Source organism: Asterias amurensis, chromosome 18 (assembly GCF_032118995.1).
Source record: "Asterias amurensis chromosome 18, ASM3211899v1".
NCBI classification, from domain to species: domain Eukaryota; kingdom Metazoa; phylum Echinodermata; class Asteroidea; order Forcipulatida; family Asteriidae; genus Asterias; species Asterias amurensis.
The window spans coordinates 10,966,310-10,983,117 of record NC_092665.1 but is presented as its reverse complement, the minus strand read 5'-3'; the positions used below and the strand labels follow the sequence as shown (position 1 = coordinate 10,983,117).

The 16,808-nt window shown below is 40.2% G+C and overlaps 2 protein-coding genes across 2 annotated transcripts; one reads left to right on the top strand and one right to left on the bottom strand.

Moving 5' to 3' along the window:
- Positions 1–825: 825 nt before the first annotated feature.
- Positions 826–4,105, bottom strand: LOC139950245 (trypsin-like). The gene is made up of 4 exons (XM_071948860.1): positions 4,029–4,105; positions 2,902–3,173; positions 1,278–1,420; positions 826–1,014 (listed from the first exon to the last, which is right to left on the bottom strand). Exons 1-4 carry the CDS (start codon positions 4,103–4,105, stop codon positions 826–828), a joined length of 681 nt encoding a protein of 226 aa, XP_071804961.1.
- A 6,834-nt stretch (positions 4,106–10,939) lies between these two features.
- LOC139951041 (trypsin-2-like) lies at positions 10,940–13,246 on the top strand. The gene is made up of 4 exons (XM_071949854.1): positions 10,940–11,016; positions 11,514–11,788; positions 12,640–12,782; positions 13,058–13,246. The coding sequence occupies exons 1-4, from the start codon at positions 10,940–10,942 to the stop codon at positions 13,244–13,246; spliced, it is 684 nt and encodes a 227-aa protein (XP_071805955.1).
- The last annotated feature ends 3,562 nt before the right edge of the window (positions 13,247–16,808 follow it).

Genomic DNA, 16,808 nt, shown 5'->3' with positions numbered 1-16,808 from the left:
CTTTTCCAGTCGTTGCAACTGTCAAATCAATGTGACATTGTCGCGCACTGTTGTAAGTAGACTGGTGCTATATTTATATCAACGTTTTACTATGGCGCAGCATAAGGACCCAGTCTAAATATCCATGTGTATTGTAAGCAACCGACACAATACACGCGTCAGGCACATCCTTCGCCATCCAAAGATCGTCCCGAAGAGCACAAAGAAACTACCCCCAAACTAGGAACAAGTAAATAAAGCATTATAGAAGGTGACTGACGTTTTGAATTTTTTAAACAATCAAGCGGTGCTCTACCAACTGAGCTTTCTAGCCCTATGTTGGCGATCTCCCTTATTTTTTTTAATTATTTTTTTTAATAATTCAAAAGTTCCCTTCTTCCAGACTGAGTGCCCTAGAGAGCGGAGATTTGGACAAGGTTACATATCTGATAGCCTCTATCGAGTCTGCGGGTAAAATCAAAAGAAAAGAAATTCCGAAAGGAGTCATCCCAAATGCCGTTTGCTAGTTAGATTTGAATAATTTTTAGTACAATGACTTGCTTAAATAGTCACAATGTACCGCTTACATTTGAATTAGTGGCTATTTGAAATGGTATGGGGCAAGCCTTTGCATAGCAACCTATGAACATGTGCAAACCACAGTATAACCATTGTGCCATACACATTCGATCACTGTTTCTTGCATAACTACGGAAAAGTTTGATCGAATCACGTGACGTAGCAATTGTCTTGAGTCTGAAGAATTCAGATTTAAATTGGTAACGTTTGATCAAGCACGTCATTGTACCAGACAATAATCAAATCTAACACTCAGAATGGCTTTATTTAAACACAGGTAACGTCTCCGTTGGTCTTTTCATTTATCCAGCCGCAGTAGTTTGATATCTTTGTGTATACACCGGGATACTTTGCCAAGGCGCAGCCGATACCCCAGCTGACGATACCTCTAAGGCGCACTTCAGGCACATGCGAGGACTTGGCGAAGTTACTGACAATTGGACCACCGCTGTCACCCTGTTGACGAATAATAGCAACCAGAAATCCACGATGAGAAGTTTCAATAAAATTTGCAGTTCAATGAGCGATTTATTTAGGACGCTAGGTGGCAGCAGACTTACCAGGTAAATGCACCGTCCTCGTTTGTGTGCGTTAGCTCCTAACAACGTAAACAACATGAATTTACCTGACAAAGTATGCTGTCACCTAGCGTCCCAGTGTCCCTCAGACAAAAGTTCTTCCAGTCGGGAACATTGTTTGTAAAGTTTGAAATCACTCACTTGACAGGAACCTTGCCCTCCAATGCTAACACCAGCACAGAACATGTTAGGTGTTAGTTGTTTGAAGGCGTTTGTACACTCTTGAAGACTATTTGCATACACGACAACCTCATTCAATGCAGTAGGAGATTCCATTACGCTTGCTATATCGTAAAAACAAAACCACATAATCATATTAAAGACCACAGGCACACTCGGGTGGGGTATCCGCAAGAAGTAATCACGCTAATTCGGCTTTTTTGGCTCGAAACTTAAAAAGTTTATTTCCTGGGCAAGGAAAAGGGAAGAGCGGCCATCTTGTTTTTTTAGAAGTCAACTCTGGAAATCGCGTTTTGACGGTGCAAATCGACCAAGTTGCGCACCCTGAACCACTTTCCCATGTGGAGACATGCAAAATTCGCAAAACCTTGGGAATTACAACTTTTTGTGCAAAAGTGACGTCATAATTTGACCAAAAGTCGTCGATTACCGCCAAAATATAACAGTGGTGGAGTTCAAATTTGCACCGGCACTTTCGGGTGGGGTATCCGCTAGAAGTAATCACGCTAATTCGGCTTTTCGGGTTGGCTCGAAAATTAAAAAGTTTATTCCCCGGGCAGGGAAAAGGGAAGAGCGGCCGACTTGTTTTTTTAATAGTCAACTCTGGAAATCACATTTTGCGCTGCAAACCGACCAAGTTGAGCATCCTGAACAACTTTCCTGTGTGGAGGCATATAAAATTCGCAAAACCTTGGGAATTACAACTTTTTTTTGCAAAAGTGATGTAATAATTTGACCCAAAACCGTCGATTACCACCAAAATATAACAGTGACGGGGTTCAAATTTGCACTGCACAGTGGTTTGGGACCCAGACATTTCTTCAAAAAATGTTTTCCCAACTTTTGTTAATGCTTTTACTTGGCATATCTAATGATACTTTTCAAATTAAAAAAAAATATATTTTAAAAACACCGTTTTATCTACCTAAAGATGACATTGAGACATGCTTGAGATATTATAAAGGTACTTTGACCGATAATTGTACAGAAACTTGTCGATGTCTTGGTCACGTAGGGTGTTAAACCACTGTGCAATGGACAGCAATAGTGGTAGATGTCAAAGACCAGTCTTCGTACTTGGTGTAGCTCAACATATGCATCAAATAACAAACCTGTGAAAATTTGAGCTCATTGGTCGTCGAAGGTGCGAGATAATAATGCAAGAGAAAACAGTTCCTGGCAGTGTAAGCAATCTATGTAATAACACCATACATAAACTGACAAACCTTTAGAAGTTTGAGATCGATCAGCCATCTGGGTCACGAGAGAATAGTGAAAACCGATGACAAATTTTGCAGTGCATCGATGCCAAATTATAAATAACATGCTTATCGAGCGATAAACTCCAATCGCGAAGTTATATTATTTGTTTCTCATCAAATATGCCATTTCAGACAGAAATTTTTCAAGGGATGTTTTCAACTATCATTATCATTAGACCGTTTAAGTCTCTGATCTTCGCGATTTTTGTTTCTTACCAACTTTGTAACGTTCCTTTTTTATGATGTGCGTGATACATTGACCCACTCCAAGCAAGAAAGCAATTGAGGGTAATAATCATTTGTTTCTGATCAATCCTGCTTACCTTTTTCTAGGCTTCCCCAACCGCTAACGAGCATCTCCAGTCCCTCCTCAGGGGGGCTAAAGCTAATGCTGATAGGTTGAACGTCGGTGTTGTAGACGGCGGGAGTGTCTAGCTGAATAAGGGCTATGTCGTTATTCAAATTGTGCCCGCCGGTACCAAAATCGGGATGAAGAATCCATTTGCCTGTTATAACCTGCTGGTTTGGTCCATCGTGTTGGTCTCTCTCGTGATACCCGAGACCAACGCGTGCGACAACACTGGTGTCATCAGGTCTAAGAGAAAAATACGTTCAAACAAACGTTTAGTCAAGGTGTGATTCAATGGGAGACTTTTAAACGCTTGGTGTCAGCAGACTCACCAGGTAAAATCTAATGTTCTCTGTTATAACGTGCGCACGCTCAGATTAGACCTACGCAATCAATTGAAGTTTTTCATCCAATCTGTCTGCTGCCACCATTCCAAAGTCTTCCATTGCCCAAATTATGATTTACAACTTTAACCTTACACATGGTATACTGTTTGCCACGCACTCTTTTTTTTGGTCAGCGAAGTAATTGCTTGTAAAATTTGTAGTAAGCGATTACAAACGCTCAAAATGTGTAGCACATAGCATTAACCATTCCACCAGCCCGCAAAACGACAATTTGGTCAAGCTTTTGGGTACAAAACATTGCGTTGCTGCAACCCAGCAGTGGCCGCGCAGCCACAGGCAGCGTGTGGCACTTGCTTGCTTGGAACGGTCTATTGGCTATATCACTCTCAAATATCGCACATGGAATAGATCTGGGCTGCAGGTTTCTTCCCTCCAAACGAGGTTCGACTAAACAATGATAAAGCTCTGCAATTTGGTTACCCCAGAAGAAAACATAATGCAGAAGAAGCCTGTGTTGTGTGAATGGAGAACTTTAATTAGGATGTTGCCATCTTGATTTTCTTCAATTTGAAATAAAATGCAACCAAGCCGAGGCTGGAAGGAACAACAGTCTAGTATCTTTTGTACAATGAATACTAGCATGCATCAATTGTTAACTGGATACGGGGAACATGATCAAGATGGTGGGGGTATGATAATGATGTGGACTAGCGGGCTGTTATGCCTAAATAATGAAGCTTGACGTGATACTTACGCGCAGTGTGCGGCAGTGACAACCCAGTTGTTGTGAATTAACGAGGCCCCACAGCGTATTTTGATTTTCTTGGTCATGGTTGCCGCCTGGTAGGGTCGGCTGTGTGGGGTGGACTCTTTTCCACCCACGATGAGGGGCCGGGAACCAATACAGCACGGGATCAACACAGCTGAAAGATAGCAATACATTGAAACATTAGACCAAAGATGCTTCAAACAACTTATCTTTAAAAACAAACTCTTGATTTCTTTGACAAGTTAAATTTTTTAATGAAAATTTGTTTAGGTAGCCCTGGCGGCCGCGGCCTTGGACTTTCGTGTTTAATATGTGTGTACAGCACAAAGGAAGATGCTCTGTATGGGGATAGGAGTTTAGTCAATGTGTGTTTTAGTCTATAGCGAGGTTTAGCAGCACGTAACGCGAGCAAACACGTGAACGTGAACGTCAACAAATTGTGCTGTTTCTTGGTGACGCCAACACATAAGGCTTATTGCAAGTTCACGTATGACGTCTGCGCACACGTACGTACCTGACGTAAAGAAATGGTAACTTCACGTATATGCGAAAACTACGTGAGATTTCAACAACAACATTTGTTGACGTTCACGTTCACGCGGAACGTGCAGCTAAACCTCCCTATGTGTGCTTTAGTCAATCGTGTCAATGTATGTTACTGACATTTCACAGTCTACTGACACGCCCGGCCCACTATACACAAGTACTACGCAGGGCACTCGCCCACCAACCCCATGTCTCAAGGAGAATCAACCAGAGAAGTGACGGACTCTACATTGAAACATCTGTGCCCCTGTACATAGGACCACATCTCTCATTCTTCTGACGATGACTAGTAAGAGCAAGCTGTTCGAAAATTTGAGTCAACTAAGAACTCTCTCCGCGGTAGTGCAGTTAATAACGAGAAGTCCCATCGATCCACATAAAGTGAAAGTAGTAGTAGAGAAAGAGAGTTCTGACCTATTTCCTCACTTTCTTTCCAGAAGTGAGAAATCGAATTCCGAAAACTGTAACTAGCGGTAGCCTCAATACAAGTCCTCAACCGATATAAGTATCTACCCAGCAAGTAGAAACACACATGCAAAAACGCCCCGTATAAAAAGCATTCAACTACCTTTGACGCAGGCAACCAAAAGGCACGACCACCAAAAAGAGTGCACTGTCTTATGATACTCAATTAGATCTGGGCCCAGTTTCATGCAGCTACTTAAGTCACCTGGAAGTGGTATTTTTCAAAATAAAGCTTTTGTCACTAATATATGTGTTTTGATGAGTGGAACGTAAATAAACAGTTAACTAAGGTTTAAAAAAAAATCAGTTCTTATGTTATTTACAAATTTAAGAGCAGACCCCGACCCGAGAGGGCGCTGTTCGTGACGTCAATCGAGGCAGACTTTGCCTGTATAGTGCGTAGAGTAAACACAATGGCAAAGTACATGTACGTACCAAATCGTGAGTTTTTACGTTTACAAAAAAAAAAAAATGTTTTTTTTTTTTTCCGGCAATGCCGACCAGGTGTATTGCTGCTGAATGCAGAAAAACACTTTTTGAAATTTATCAACTCACGACTTGGATGTACATATACTTTGCACGTGTGTTTACTATACGCATTGCAGGTAACGTCTGCCTCGATTGACGTCACAAAAGGGGTAGGCGGAGTCAGCCCTCAAATGTATATTTTTTATATATATTTTTTTAACATATAAATCGTGACAAACAATTACTAAAAAAAATTGTTTTATTGTTCGTAAGCATATACTCTTATATTTGAAAGGAAAAAAATTTATATTTCCAGGTGACTTTAAGCAGAACATATTGCTACACAAATTTTTGCTCAGCAAAACAAAAAGCAGGATACCAATCATATGTGCATGTTGCATGGTAGTATGGCTGGTAAATCTGATTATTAACTACCTTTGGAATTTGAGCAGTTCTATAAAAAAATGGGCCCTGGGCATCATCGTCATCATCAGTTAGCATCATGCATTTTTGCACCGGCTGTCTTGCTTGAGAGAAGCTTCCAAACAGACCGATCTTGAGCCGCCACTTCCTCCTCTTCCACGGACCATCCAGTGCCCAGGCAGGAGAGGTCCTTCTGGTTCCCATTGTACTATGTTTTCAGGCATGCCTTTTGTTATTATAAATTAAAGGAAATATACTCACCTAGAGCAAAAATGACACACTTCATTGTCACGGTGATTTACGTCCGTTTTGTAACAGGCTGCAATAGTGGAACGGATCGGTTGGTGAAACAAGAGTGCAATGCGTGTCCAAAATATTGGCCGAGATTTTATAACGCAAAAATTATCGTCGTAGATAAGACAGAAGAAAGATAACAGAGATGTATCAACACATTGTATTTTCACAGCAACTTGTTTTAATAGTTCGTTCTGACCAGTTCAATTATGATGATGAGGGCAAGTGATAAGTCGGCCACATGTGTCCCATTTCCAAGCTTTTTGCTGCAGCTTTGGCTGTGACTATCGTTACGGCTACGGCTGCATCACAATAAAGGCATGCTCTTCTATTCTGCGTCTGCAGTAAATGGCGAGTTACCTTTTAAATCAGGTATAGGGGTCCTTTACACAGCTCTGTGAAAAAAATCACAAGCTAATTGCTGAGGTGGGATTCAGCAAACGACCTTTGCAATAATATTCCATAGAAGTGTCTCACTTAAACCAGACTACCGAGATTTCCCGGTAGCTAGAGGCAGTTCAAATTATAAATTGTCAGCAGCGGGTATCACAACTTATTTATTGATATTATTTAATTTATAATTCGGGGATAAAGAATATTAGTTGTGGTTTCACCCTTGCAACGACTTGAGTTAGCACTGTGTACTCAGTAATACACTGAGTTCTGTTGCAACCATGCGATCCTTAAGGTTTTCTTTGTTCTAGTGCTGTCCCAAAGAAAATTTCTTCAGAAAAGAGAATTATTGAACAATGGAAGTAAACCTGATACTACCAAGAGTTTGTGTGTGTTTACTTACGGTAGTTCAAGCTGATTGTTTTAATCGGTATTTTCATAAGGTCAGTTTCGTGCTATCACATAGAAAAACAATTTTGTTATCACTAGTAAAAAAAAAGGTCTTATTGACTTGTTGGCTTCGTAAGTGTTTTCCCCACAATTTTATCAACAAATAAATTATTCTCTAGGAAGAATAAAAACAATTGTATAACAGTAAGGGCATCTTCCCCTGTAAAGTTGACATGTGTCTATTGGTGACGTATACCCCGTGACGCCATCACGCTTCATTACATCGTTTTGGGCTCATATTGAGTGGCGAATAATGCAGTTTGTCTCTCTTGGTCTAGTGTTTTCTTTGTGTATAACATCTAGAGTCGTGTCACATCAACATATGGGGCGGGGGGGGGGGGGGGGGGGGGCTGTTGGCCTTTTTTGTAGCATTGTGTAAGTTCGATTAATTCAAAACGTAGGTCATTATAAATTTGCTGTTCAGCTGAACGTTCATTTATTTGCTGATTTTGACACTGCTTGGTCACTGGCAAGTTTTACTTATTAACAGACTGCTCCACAGCTAACCGCAGCAGAATAAATATATTTTAAAACATTTAGAACGAAATCTGTCCAAATTGTTTTTATGCAGCGCCCTCTGTTGACAACATGATACACGATAACGAGGAGCGCTGTACGACTTTGATAGGAATGCAAGTTGCCCTGTGGGCTTATCATGCTGACACCATTTTGACAGTTTGAATTTGATTTCGAGACCACAAAATTAGTGTTTGAAGTCCCAACATCAAGCATCTGAAAGCAGACAACTTCGTGTGACAATGTTTTTTTTCTTCCATAAATATTATCTCGCAACTTTGACACGACCAGTTGAGTTAAAAGTTTTACAGGTCTGTTGTTTTGTGCATGTTGCATACACCAAGTGAGAAGACTGGTCTATGACAATTACCGAATGTGTCCAGTGTATTTAATGCTCGTGTAAACCCTTTAAAGGCCTAGATTACCAGACATTTTGTAAGGGTTGATTATCATTGATTATCCCCATCTAAATCAGTGTCAAATTAAGACAGAACGGGCAATTCGTCTTGTCCCTTTTGGTATATATTTCAATCGGTATGCATTGTTAATGCGGAACACTGCATAGGGACAATTGTTGCCAGCATGATATTGCATTCAATATCAAAGTTGTACAGCGCTCTCCACGGTTTCGTGTAGCATGTTGACAACAGAGGGCGCTGCATAAAAACAAATTGGTGTACAGATTTCGTTCAAAATGTTTTTTTCTTCTTTTTTTTTTTACCACCGCGGTTAATGCTGTGGACAAGTCTGTTATGTGGTACAACTTTTCAAAAACAAGCAAAGTGTAAACATCAGCAGTTATAAACGGCTGATCAATTTCGTAGTGACGCTAGACGTTACACGAAGGAAACACAAAAGAAACAAACTGTGCCACTCAATATGGGCCCAAATGTAACGAATGAAGCCTGATGATGTCACGGGGTAAACGTCACCGACAGCACATGTCAACTTCACAGGGGAAGATGCCACTACTGTTATGCAATTGTTTTTATTCTTGCTATAGAGAGTAATTAATTTCCATATTATGACATTTTTTCTAGTGATAAACGATTATTGTCTTTGTGATAACACGAAACTGACCTTATGAAAATATCGACTTAAAACAATCAGCTTTAACTACAGCACGTAAACACACACAAACTTTTGATAGTCTCAGGTCACTTTCATAATTCTCTTTTCTGAATACATTGTTTGTAGGATATCACTAAGAACAAAGAAAACATTAAGGGTGGCATTTATCAGCAGAACTCAGTATATTACGAGAGTATACAGTGCTAACTCTTGTCGGTGTAAGGGTTAAACCAAAATTAATATTCTTAATCCCCGAATTGTAATTAAATTACAATTACTGTTTGTATTTTGTTAAGTAATGTTTTCCTATTTCCTTTTTTTATAACACAGGACCATAATGTTAAACAGCTCTTGTGCTGATTTATCTTAAAAAAGAAAGAAAAAAATACAAAATTAACAACAACAAAAACGTTGTGTTACTGCTACCCGCTGCTGTCAATTTAGGATTTGAACTGCCTCTAGCCACCAGGCAATCTCGGTAGTCTAGTTGAAGTAAGACACTTCTCTAGAATATTATTGCATTGGTTGTTTATTGAATCCCAACCGAGTAATTATGCTCGTTTTTTTCACAGAGCTCAGGATAGTTCTGATTGAAGGCAGTGGACACTATTGGTAATTACTCAAAATATTTATCATCATAAAACCTTTTTTTATTACGAGTAATGGGGAGAGATGGATGGTATAAAACATTGTGAGAAACAGCTTCCTCTGAAGTGACATAGTTTTTGAGAAAGAAGTAATTTTCCACTAATTTGATTTCGAGAACTCAAGTTTAGAATCCGAGGTCTCGAAATCAGAAAGCACACAACTTCGTGTGACAAGGGTGTTTTTTCTTTCACGATTATCTCGCAAATTCGACGACCGATTGAGCTCAAATTTTCACAGCTTTGTTATTTTATGCATGTGTCAAGATACACCAACTGCGAAGACTAGTCTTTGGCAATTACCAATAGTGTCCACTGTGCTAACACACGTCGGCACAAAGGTAAAACTAACATTACTATGTTAGCCTTAAAGGACCCCTACCTGATTTGAAAATGAAATCGCCATTTTCTGCAGATGCAGAATAGAAGAGCATGCCTTTCTCGTGATGCAGCCGTAACCGCAACGATAGTCAGAGCCAAAGCTTCAGCAAAAAGTTTGGAAATTGGACACGTGTAGCCTACTTCATAATTTGCCCTCATCATCAACTATGAACTGGTCAGAACGAACTATTAAAAAACGCTCATAACGTGTTGTGAAAACACAATGTGTTGTTACATCTCTGATATCTTTCTTCTGTCTTATCGGCGACGATAATTTTTGCGTTATAAAATCTCGGCCAATATTGTGGACAGGCAGTGCACTGTTGTTTCTCCGACTGATCCGTTCCACTATTGCAGCCTATTACAACACGACGTAAATCACTGTGACAATGAAGTGTGCTATCTTTGCTCTAGGTGAGTATATTTCCTATAATGTATAACAACAAAAGGCTCGTCAAGGGCCCATTTTCATGCTTAAACTCCAAAAGTAGCTAAGCACAACATAATTATGCTTACCAGAACAGGATAAACAGCCAAAATATCGTGCCACACTAGCACCGAGTGTGATTGCTTTCCTGCTCTTATTTTTGCCGAGCATAACATTGTTAAGCAATAATATGTTCTGCTTAAGAAGTTATGTTTGGCGTAGTGCTACTTTGTACATTACCTATGTCTAAGATGCTGCAAAGCAAAAACGTGAACGTGAACGTCAGAAAATTATGTCGTTAAAATCTCGAGTTTTAAGAATACGTGAAGTTATCATTTTTCACGTCAGGTATGTACATGCATACGTCATACATGAGCATGCAATAAATAAGCCCAAAGTGTTGGCGTCACCTAGAAACAACACAATTTGTTGACGGTCACGTTCATGTGTTTGCTCGGCGCGTAACGTGCAGCTACCAACATCCCGATTGACTTAAACACACATTGACTTAAACCCCTATCCCCATACAGGTCTTTCTTTGTGCTGTATAAACACACATTGACTTAAACCCCTATCCCCATACAGGTCTTTCTTTGTGCTGTATACACAAAACACGAAAGTCAAAGGCCGCCAGGGTTATCTAAACATTCAGCTTTCATTTTGAACTCTTGTTTTAATTTATTTTAGACATCTTTGGTCTAATGTTTATGTTTTGCTATATTTCAGCTGTGCTGATCCCATGCTGTTTGGGTTCCCGGCCCCTCATCATTGGTGGAAAAGAGTCTACCCCACACAGCCGACCCTACCAGGTGGGAATGATGTCAAAGAAAATGAAAATACGTTGCGGGGGCTCGTTAATTCACAATAACTGGGTTGTCACTGCCGCACACTGCGCGTAAGTATCCATTCACGTCAAGTTTATATTTAGGCTTAAGCATCATGGTCGTGTTCCCCGTATCCATTAACAGTATTTGATGCTAGTATTCATTGTACACTAGACTGTTTTCCCTTCAAGCCTCGTCTTGGTTACATTGATTTCAATTTGGAGAAAATCAAGATAGATATATAAAGCTATTCATCCACACAACACAGCCGTCGTCTGCATATTTTCTTCTTCTTGGGAAAAACCCCATTGTACAGCTTTATATATATATATTCCACAAACGTTATTATATTTTACCTGGTGAGTCTGCTACCAACAAGTGTCCTAAAAGTCCCTATTGAATCACACTCTTAACTTTAGCCTGAACGTCTGACGTCATTCTTCGAGGCTTGTGAATAACGCCAAAGACCGGCAGTGAAAACCGTGTAGTTTGACCTTTGACAAGGATAAAGACAGGGGCCCAGTCTAACCTTGACTACGTTTGTTTGAATGTACTTTTGTTCTTCTAGGCCTAAAGACACCAGTGTTGTCGCACGCGTTGGTCTCGGGTATCACGAGAGAGATCAACACGATGGACCAAACCAGCAGGTTATAACAGGCAAATGGATCCGCCATGCTGAGTACGGTCTTGGTGGGCACAATTTTAACAACGACATAGCCTTAATCCAGCTAGACACTCCTGCCGTATACAACACCGATGTTCAACCAATCAGCATTAGCTTTAACCCCCCTACAGAGGGCCTGGAGTTGCTCGTTAGCGGTTGGGGAAGATTAGACACCAAAGGCAAGCAGAATTGATAAGAAATACATTATTTCCCCTTACGTGTTACTTTGATTGGAGAACTGTCACAACGCTCCATTATGTAATCGTGGTTTAAGAATGGGTGCGTTCGATTAGCTTCCCCGGGTTAGACCCCGGTGTGTGACGTTTTCTTTTCCAGTACGAACGTGTGCAGATAGTTACCCACGTTCGTCCTGGAAAAAAAATCCACCACACACCGGGGTCGACCCAGGGAAGCTAAACGAACGCATCCAATAAGGATAATCTTTGTATGCGTTAAAGCGTTGGCCCAAACAAATAAATTCATTCCCACCCGTTTGCCCCATTTGAGCCAAGGCCGTGACTAGGCAGATAAGGTAAGCGTCAACGTGGATTGGTTCACAAATTGCTCTGACAGTATTTGTTTCTTTTATTTGAATTTTCAAAGTGTTGGTTGGATATTAATAGATGTTTGTTTCCATGTTTTTCTTGTGTGTATGTGATAAACTTTCAAATTACGAGTATTGAGGGTTGTGTATAAGACAAAACAGCGGGTCGTTTTGCATTGACGCAGAATATGGTTTTTCATATCACCTGGCCTTGCCATGTGAATTGAATAATCCAGATTTCACTTTTTGACAATGCGCTCAAATGCATCCAATGACATGCGTATCAACCAAAAACTTACCAGTCTACTTTTATACTATGCGCAGAAGTGCCGCTGTATGTTCAGCGAGAACACATGGCAATAACTATTACTGTTTTACATGTTCTAACCTGTGACGTCAGACTCCTCCGCGACAAGTTATTGGGTTGTAAGAGCCAACAAGTCTGATTTGTAGATACCTAATTATGATATCTTTGTTTTACTATAGCAAGCGTAATGGCAGCTCCTATTGAACTGAATGAGGTTGTAGAGTACGCAAAGAGTCTCCAAGACTGTAAAAAAGCCTACAAAAAAGCAACACCTAACATGTTTTGTGCTGGTGTTCCCAATGGAGGGAAAGGTTCCTGTCAAGTGAGTGATTTCAAACTTTTCAAATATTTGTCCCGATTGGAAGAACTTTTATTGTATATGGGACACGTTGGGACGCTAGGTGGCAGCATACTTTATGAGGTAAATTTCAATCATTTGGGTTGTTCTGAGCATGCGCATATTACCAAGAAGAGTGCATTTACCTGGTAAGTCTGCTGCCACCTAGCCCCACTAAAAGGTCGCTCATTGAACTGCATTGAAATTTTGTCCACGAATCTTTTCATCGCTGATTTGTGGTTGGTATTATTCGTCAACAGGGTGACAGCGGTGGTCCAATTGTCAGTAACTTCGCCAAGTCCTCTCATGTGCCTGAAGTGCGCCTTAGAGGTATCGTCAGCTGGGGCACCGGCTGCGCCTTGGCAAAGTATCCCGGCGTATACACAAAGATATCCAACTACTGTACCTGGATAAACGAAAAGACCAACGGAGACGTTACCTGTGTTTAAATAAAGCCATTCTGGGTGTTAGATTTGATTATTGTTTAGTACAACGACGTGCTTGATAAAAAGTTACCAACTACATTTGAATTCCTCAAGAAAGTTACTATGACACGTGATTCGGGCAAACCTCTCCATAGTAACGCAAGAGACGGCAAAGAACCATACAAATTAATGTGTTTGGCACAACGGTACCGGGGTTTGCTTATGGAGTTTGCTATGCAAAGGCTTGCCCCAAACAATTTTGACATAGCAACTATCTCTACAGTCTTATTCAAATTTAAGCGGTACATTAAGACTAAACAATTCATTGTACCAGACAGTATCCGACTCATAAACGGCATTTAGGATGAGTCCTTTCGGAATCTTTTCTTTTGATTTTACCCGCAGACTTGATAGAGGCGATCAGATATGTAACCTTTTCCAAATCCCCGCTCTCTAGGGAACATAGTCTGAAAGAAGGAAACTTTTGATTGGTAACAAAAAAGGTCACAAACAAAATCAACATAATTTTTGACAAAATAGGGAGACCGCCAACGAAGAGTCCCACCCTTGTCAATGCTCTTTGTTCAACCCCAAATCATTTAAAAGAATTTAGTAAATAATACTTTGGGCATAATTTAAAGAATATAGAAAACAAACAATTGATTTGTGTCGAAGGGTACACATATCGGTCTTCAAAACGTATAAACGCTCACTTGCCGGGCAAGATTATGGCACTGCTGTCTACTCTGGAGAGCGGAGAATGGTTGCCTTAGAGGGACCGTTGCCTTCGAACGGCTGGGCTCTCTGGGATATGAAAGCGTTTGTTATGAGATTAGTGGTTGCAAAGATGTTTTGATAAGAATAAGAATAATTATTTGCCTTAAAGGCAGTGGACACTATTGGTAATTACTCAAAATAATTATTAGCATAAAACCTTTCTTGGTGACGAGTAATGGGGAGAGGTTGATGGTATAAAACATTGTGAGAAACGGCTCCCTCTAAAGTGTCATAGTTTTCGAGAAAGAAGTAATTTTACACGAATTTGATTTCGAGACTTCAGATTTAGAACTTGAGGTCCCAAAATCAACCATCTAAAGGCACACAACTTCGTGTGACAAGGGTGTGTTTTCTTTCATTATTATCTCGCAAGTTCGATGACCGATTGAGCCCAAACCTTTACAAGTTTGTTATTTTATGCTTATGTTGAGATACACCAACTGTGAAGGCTAGTCTTTGACAATTACCAATAGTGTCCACTGCCTTTGATCCTTCTGAGCTGTGTGAATTTTCTCTCATACGTACGTGAACTAACATGGACCTTTAATGAGAGTGGAGTCAGATATTTGATCTACAAAATGGATCTACAAGCTCACCGATGATTTTAATTATACATTGTCATATCACGCCAAGTTCTCCACAAACTCATTGTTGAAGGTATTAAATAAAGAAACAGTATGTTATAGAAAAACTATATAACAATAAACCAAACATAACTTCTTAACTTAAAATGGAAGTTAGCCTGCTTTGTTAAAATGAAATTTATTTACAAAAATAAATATTTGGTGGTTGATATTAATGGTATTAATTGGTTACAGTCAACCTCCATGCTGGGAGAGAATAAAAGCATGTCCATTCCTAAACTGGTCCCATGAAAAAGACAGGTAGGCCTACTCGCTTTTTAAAACCAGTTATTTCATTGAATACAATGATTTCATTGGATAAACGTGCAGCGACCTAGGCTTTTCATATATGTGTTTTGATTGGTCGGAGGTGATGTGGGTAAGCTGACAAACATCACGTCGGACCAATCAAAACACAGATATTGAAAGCTTACTTTCGGTCGTCTGCATGCAGTGTCCACATGTGTATTATGTACATGTACTTATTGCATGTAATGTTGGTTCAAAATTTGACTGCGTATCTCTATGTGAAATGCATGTAGGCGAAAGGTGCATATGGACGGGGATTGACCTCGGTTAGAGACCATTCTCTGTTGTTATTCACGAGTCTCGAAGTGTGACTTCAGATGTTCAGGCTAGTCCAATCCCGTCTTGTTTAGAAGTATAAGTCCAACAGCAGAATAGGGACACACTGTAAGAGAGATAAGGTTTATTAATAAATATAAATTCAGTCGCCAACCAGGTTGGTTTGTTTACCAACAATGAAAAAGTCAAATATTTGCAAGAGCAAATATCATAGCCTGAATAAATATGAGCAGTGCGCATTGGTGACACCCTATTTTCCGTGAACCATCTATCTTCTTAGTTGCCCGCCTGAAAACAATTCAATTCAATTCAATTCAATTCAATTCAGTAACATTTATTTCAATGCTGCAATTCATTACAAAAAACACACGTTAAGTTGAAATTACCCAAGTAGTAACATGAGATACTAAATATATTTGGTGCACATTGAATCAATAATAATAGGCAGAATGACAGCATTTAGGTGAAAGGTGAAGCAGAACGCTTTTGTACCATAACCTATAGACAAACAAACATAAAACCACGGAACCGTGACAGGACAAAAGACAAGCAAAGGAAACGGACGAGACAATATGAGACAAGGCCAACGCTACTTGGAGTTATTCCACCAAGAGGTTTAGCTTTGGACATTTTCTTATACATATGGTGGCCCTGAAGGGACATCGCATATCGCAAACGTGTGCGCATACGTATGCAATGTCGTGAAACAATTCGCAAATATGTGCGCACACGAATGCAATGTCGTGAAACAATTCGCGAATATGTGCGCACACGTATGCAATGTCGTGAAACAATTCGCGAATATGTGCGCACACGTCTGCGAATATTATTTGCGATGTCGTGAATTTTATTGCATACCATGTTGCATACCTTTGAATAAAATGTCTAATGATCTGGGGGGTTTCTTTCCAACAGTGAGATAAGCGGTAGTCATTGCAACAGTAGTCTTTGTTGTGAGGCAAGCGAGGCGTGTGGTCGTCCTTGGCCTGGTGCCAAGTTCCTGGGTATACACATGCTTTACAGAGGGAGCCTGCTGTAGCGCCACAGTACTCCCTAGATCGGTAACAAATTATCCACAACTATGACATCATCCTAATGGTATGCAACATGGTATGCAATAAAATTCACGACATTGCAAAACAAATCGCACTCGTGTGCGCACATATTCACGATTTGGTTCACGAAATTGCATACGTGTGCGCACATATTCACGATTTGGTTCACGAGATTGCATACGTGTGCGCACATATTCGCGATTTGTTTCACGACATTGCATACGTGTGCGCACATATTCGCGAATTGTTTCACGACATTGCATACGTGTGCGCACATATTCGCGAATTGTTTCACGATATTGTATACGTGTGCGCATATATTCGCGATTTGTTTCACGACATTGCATACGTGTGCGCACACGTTTGCGTTATGCGATGTCCCTTCGGGGCCACCATATATACAAGACCCGCAAGTCAAGCATGCACAACATTTTTAAAATCAAAGAGGTCATCATGAAGCAACCACTACAAAAAGGAGAAGACTACAACTAGCATTTTAGTAATATGAAGGTTTAGGAAAACCTTTAAAACTTAACTCATTTCGTT